At 40.1% G+C, this 5474-nt stretch overlaps 1 protein-coding gene across 1 annotated transcript; it reads right to left on the reverse strand.

Moving 5' to 3' along the window:
- Window positions 1-386: 386 nt before the first annotated feature.
- Pth (parathyroid hormone) lies at window positions 387-3139 on the reverse strand. The gene is made up of 3 exons (XM_013347672.2): window positions 3022-3139; window positions 1009-1099; window positions 387-891 (listed from the first exon to the last, which is right to left on the reverse strand). Exons 2-3 carry the CDS (start codon window positions 1089-1091, stop codon window positions 630-632), a joined length of 345 nt encoding a protein of 114 aa, XP_013203126.1. The 5' UTR covers window positions 1092-1099; window positions 3022-3139; the 3' UTR covers window positions 387-629.
- Between the last annotated feature and the right edge of the window lie 2335 nt (window positions 3140-5474).

The raw sequence follows: 5474 nt of genomic DNA on the forward strand, positions 1-5474 counted from the left end.
CACCGGCAGAGGTCAAGGGCATTGGATCCTCCTGGAATTAGTCTTACAGGTGACTGTGGGCCACCTGATGCAGATCCTGGAACCGACTTAAGACATTTGAGGGAGCAGTACATGCTTTTAACTTCTGAGCCAGCCCTCCAGCCCTGAGGGACAGTTTTAACAAGTAAGAAACATGCACTGGGTGGTGGTGCACGCCTTTAATCCCAGCACTCAGGATGGAGAGGCAGGAGGATCTCTGTGAGTTCGAGGCCAGCCTGGGCTACAAGAGCTAGTTCCAGTACAGACTCCAAAGCTACAGAGAAACTCTGTCTCGGAAAACCAATATTTATATTAAAATAAAAAACAAATAAACAAACAAAAAGCAAGTAAGAAACACTACTTATTTGATTCATGATCACTAAAGTTTTATTTTGTATTTAAAGAGAGAAGTGGAAATGTGTAATTTATTCTCTTATAAGTTCTGCAGTAACATATTTTAAAAAGAACTTATTGAAATGGAATCATTGAAAGAGACCTTAAATGAGTAAAAGTGGAATAAAAAAACTCCAGATTTTTAATTACAGAAGTATTAGCTAGCACTTGACGATCTTCAGAGAGCTTGAAAAGATAGCAGTATATGATGTTGCCCTTTACTGAGGCTTAGCCTTAACTAATACATCCACATCAGCTTTGTCTCCCTCTCCAAGACTTTTCGGGTTGGCATCAAGAAGGACGTTTTCCTCTTTCTTGGCGGGCCTCTGGAAACCGCCATCTCTGGCAGCCATTTGGACTCCAAGGCTGACAAAATTGTGCACATCTTGCAGCTTCTTTCTCAGCCATTGCATCCTCTCCATGGAGGCCAGGTGCTTGCCTAGGTTGTGCATCAGCTGTATTTCACTGACAGCTCGCTTCCTAGAAAAAAGAGAAAGAGAGGACCACGCCATCAGCTCCTCATGCCCGCATCATAAAAACCTACCACAGACCCTCAAGTCCACGTCTCCCCAGTGCAGCACGGGCTGCAGCACTTACTTAACGGGTTTCCCGTCTATTTGGGCAAGAAGACAGACGGCCAGCATGACGATCATGACTTTAGCCATTGCTGTTGCAGACATCGTCTTTACTAAAAGCAGAAGCAACATTGAGAAAGTTTAGAGTACTGTCAGCGTTCTAGTCCTGGTAGTAGTTGTTCACAACCACTTAAGCAATCAGCAGTTAGCCGATGTCGCAGTGTTCAGCTGAGCTGTTTTTTCATGTGTCTTTGGAATCAGCCTCTTTAAATAATGGATACATTAGTAATATAACAGGCACCCATGACTTAGAGACGTTGGCTACATGCCTTTCTTAGGTAGTTTTCTGAATTTCTTGTGCAAACTTTAACATGAAATTTTAAGCACGTGATGAGTGAAGAATTTTTTTTTCTATTTCTTCCCTCTTTTATGTTGGCTATTCCTACGTGTTTGTGATATTCTTGAAATTCACTAATCTATTAATTAGGTAAATTATTACTATTTAGTAAGCAAACACTGTTTTCATGATTATTTGATACTATCACAAACAGCCATAAATACTAAATTTGTTGGGTTTTATTTTTATCATGAGATCTTGCTATGTAGCCCAGGCTGACCTTGAAGTTACAATCCTCCTGCCTTGGTTTCTGGCACATTGGGGTTTCAGGCATTCGTCCCCATGTCCAAATATAAGGTTTAATTTTGATGTCTTTATTAATAATGTACACACCTCTTACAATGACAAAAATGTGTGTTATGGCTAGGAGGAGGCTCAGGTAGTAAAGGGCTTACTGGACAGTCATGGACTTGAACTCAGACCCCAGCACCCACAGCAACAGTGCACCTGTAATTCCAGTATTGGGAATATTTCAAAAAAAATAGGCGGGGAATGAGAGACGAAGACATCCAACATTGACCTCTGGCCTCATATGCACCCACATATCCACATGTGTGTGATTATACACACACAAATATGGCAATGCATTTAAAATCAATTAATTTCGTATATCTTGTTCTTGGAACTTTGACCCTTAACTAATGAGTGTCTGCATCTTATGACTTCAACTTAACAGTTACAGCTTAGTATAACTTCTAGTTCTTTCTTCTTGCTCATAAGTCAATATGTATATTTTTGGCTTAATCTGTAGGTCCACAGTTGCAGAGATTTATTATAGTAGCACCTTTAAAAAATAGTAACTATTCTACTTTTTAAGTTATGCACACAATAGGAATTATTTTTCTTTGTAAAAAAGAAACTGCATCCTTAACAGAAGCATGAGACCTTCTAGTCTGCTCTGCTTCTCATCACTGCACACTGCACAGTTATGGATGGATGGAGTAATGGGAAAATCTGGGCTCAGTCACAAGCACTGGAGCACAAGGACAGGAGCACTGATGTCTAGTCCCATCAGTTCAGGTGACCTAGTGACATCTCTGTTTTATTTCTTGTTCTTTTGAGGAGGAAAGACTTCTTATATAGGGATGCCATGAAAAAAGCTGGAAAGACCGTGGAGCATCCTTAAATGCCTGCACAATTTCAAATTAGAAAATGCTGTTCTTTATGTAAAAGCCATGAATATTCAAAAGTGAAAGGAAAATTTTGCAACCTTAGTATGCAGGCTAAGCTCCTTAGAAGCCATAGAATTTAAAATATAGATAAAAATACCCAACAGGAAAATAAACATACACTCCACATGATAAATTATTGTTAACTTTTTACATTACATCGTCTCTCTACCAGCCTGCTTTTTATTCCAAATTTTTGAATAATAATGAGGTCGCTAAAGTGTATCATGTTAATATTCATCAATTTTCTGCATTTTCAGGTGGTTTTGCAAGAAGCTTTCATCATAAGAATAGATGATTCATGACTTTCTTACCATACATTTATTTTATTGCTATATTTAGCAAAATTCATCTCCCCTTAACAGTTTACAATAAAAATAGCATAATGTTGGCAGAAAATGGTATTAAAACCTTGTTCAATTATCTAAATCTCACAGAACCTAAAAGGGCAATTAAGAGGTGGCCTTACCATGCGATGACTTCAGAGACGATCCTTCGGGAGTGCCACCGACTGGTGTTGTATCACACTGCAGTGAATGAGATGATGGTGGATGAACCGGGCTGCAGCTCCTCAGATCTGCATTTCTTATGTAGGCCTTGGCTCACCCAGGGAGCATTTTATTGTTAAAGATGATGTCACGCCCAGGTCTCTGGATCTCAACCATAGGACCCGGGCAGCCGCGTACCCTCATTGGGCGGTGCCTACTCCACTAGAGTTTCAGATAATTAGATAAGAGAAGAAAAAGAGCAAGGTGTTGGATAAAGGACCTACAAAAGGAGTTGCAGCAAATACTGAGCACCATGCCTAGAAAATTCTGACATAACTGATGATACTGAGTTTATATATATTATATATTTTAAATATCCAAGACAGAGTCTCACTATGTAACCCTGTCTGGCCTAGAACTCAATATGTAGACCAGTCTGGCCTCAAACTCACATAGGCCCCCCCCCCCGCCTCTGCTTCATGAGTGCTGGGATTAAAGGCATTTGCTACCAGGCCTTGCTGCTCACAAGTTTTGATTCCAAATATTTATGATAAAATTATTCCAGTATTTAAAAATACAGTTTAAACTATATTTGTTATCTTTATAGCCATATTATAAATACATACACTTGTCTCCTTAAGAAATCATCCTTTTTTACAAGCCATTTCCAACCAATTCATATCACCTTTGATCAGTTTTCCAAAACATATTTTTTGAAAACATATATATTTAATGTATATAAGGCTAGGGAAATGGCTCATTGAAAACATATATATTTAATGTATATAAGGCTAGGGAGATGGCTCATTGAAAACATATATATTTAATGTATATAAGGCTAGGGAGATGGCTCATTGAAGAAAAGCACAAGCGTGAGGACCTGAATTCAGGACCCAGAACCCATCTAAAAGCCTTCCATCAATAGTACAGGTACTAAAATCAACAAATAATAAATGGGACCCCAGGACACCTTTGAAAAGCTTCTGTAAAGCAAAGCACATCATCAACAGGAAGTGGCAGCCTACAGAATGGGGAAAGATTTTCACCTACTCCACATCCAAAAGAGGACTAAAAACCAAAATATGTGAAGAGCTCAGGAAACTAGACATCAACAAACCAAATAATACAATTAAAAATAGCGTACATATCTAAACAGGATTATCAATAGAGAAATCTCAAATGGCTGAGAAACATGTAAAGAAATGTTCAACACCCTTAGCTTAGCTATAGGGGAAATGAAAATCAAAACTACTTTGAGATTCTATCTTATACCTGTCAGAATGGTCAGACAAAAACACAAGTGACAGCTTTTGCTGGTGAGGATGTGGAGTAAGGGAAACATTCCTCCACTGTTGGTGGGAGTGCAAACTTGTACAGCTACTTTGGAAATCAATATGGCAGTTCCTCAGAAAATTGGGAATTGATCTACCTCAAGACCCAGTTATACCGCTCTTGGGCATATACCCAAAAGATATTCCATCCTACTACAAAGATACTTGTTCAACTATGTTCATAGCACTGTTATTCATAATAGCCAGAGACTGGAAACAACCCAGATGTCCCTCAACATGGGACATGAATAAATAGAATGTAGTATATTTATATTCACACCATGAATATTAAAAAATGGCATCATGAAATTTCAGGCAAATAGATGGAACTAGAAAAAAAAATCATCCTGAGTAAGGTGACCGAGACCCAGAAAGAAAAACATGGTATGTACTCACTTATAAGTAGATATTAGCTGTGAAGTAAATGATAACCATGCTGTAATCCAAAGGCCCAGGGAGGCTGAGTAACAAGGAGGACTCGAAGGGGGAATGCATGGATCTCCATGGGAAGGGGAAATAGAATAGATTTTGTGGGTGGACTGGGGCAGGCTGAGATAGGTACAGGAGGGACCAGGTTGTCAGGGAGTGATACAGGGAGAAACTGGAGGGTATCTGAGGGCCAATGTGGAAACCTTAGGCAGGAGAAACTCCCAGGCATCCATGAGGCTGACGCTAAAGGAGGATTCCTAGTAATGGAGGGCATGGAGCCTGAGCCGGCCAACTTCTGTAACAAGGTAAGGCTTCCAGTGGTGGCACTGGGACACCAAACCAGCCACAAAACCATTGGCCTACATTCTATTCTGCCTGCAAGATGTGCTGGGGCGATGGATGCGCAGAACTTGTGGCAGTGGCCCACCAACGACTGGTCCCATGCCGTGAGAGAGAGCCCATGAGTGACATGGCCTCAATGGCCGGAATAGCCCAGAGACCTAAAATAGATAGGTTCTGTGTTGCAAGGGTCAGTCGAAGAAAGAGGGTCACTCCAGAATGTGATTCAGGCTCTCTGGAAGCAGAGAGCAAGTTCCTATGAATTGAACCTCGAAGTGCTGTGCAAAGGCCTGTTTATTAATTGTTACACAAAGTTGTTTTAGGGGTAAAAACAA

This window comes from Microtus ochrogaster, chromosome 8 (genome assembly GCF_000317375.1).
Source record: "Microtus ochrogaster isolate Prairie Vole_2 chromosome 8, MicOch1.0, whole genome shotgun sequence".
In the NCBI taxonomy this organism is placed as follows: Eukaryota; Metazoa; Chordata; class Mammalia; order Rodentia; family Cricetidae; genus Microtus; species Microtus ochrogaster.

Bases quoted from the DNA above. Each gene is read 5' to 3' on its own strand.
- Pth (XM_013347672.2), bottom strand. From the start codon at position 1,091: ATGTCTGCAACAGCAATGGCTAAAGTCATGATCGTCATGCTGGCCGTC. The intron at 892-1,008 runs GTAAGTGCTGCA...TCTTTTTTCTAG, and splicing joins ATAGACGGGAAACCCGTTAA to GAAGCGAGCTGTCAGTGAAA.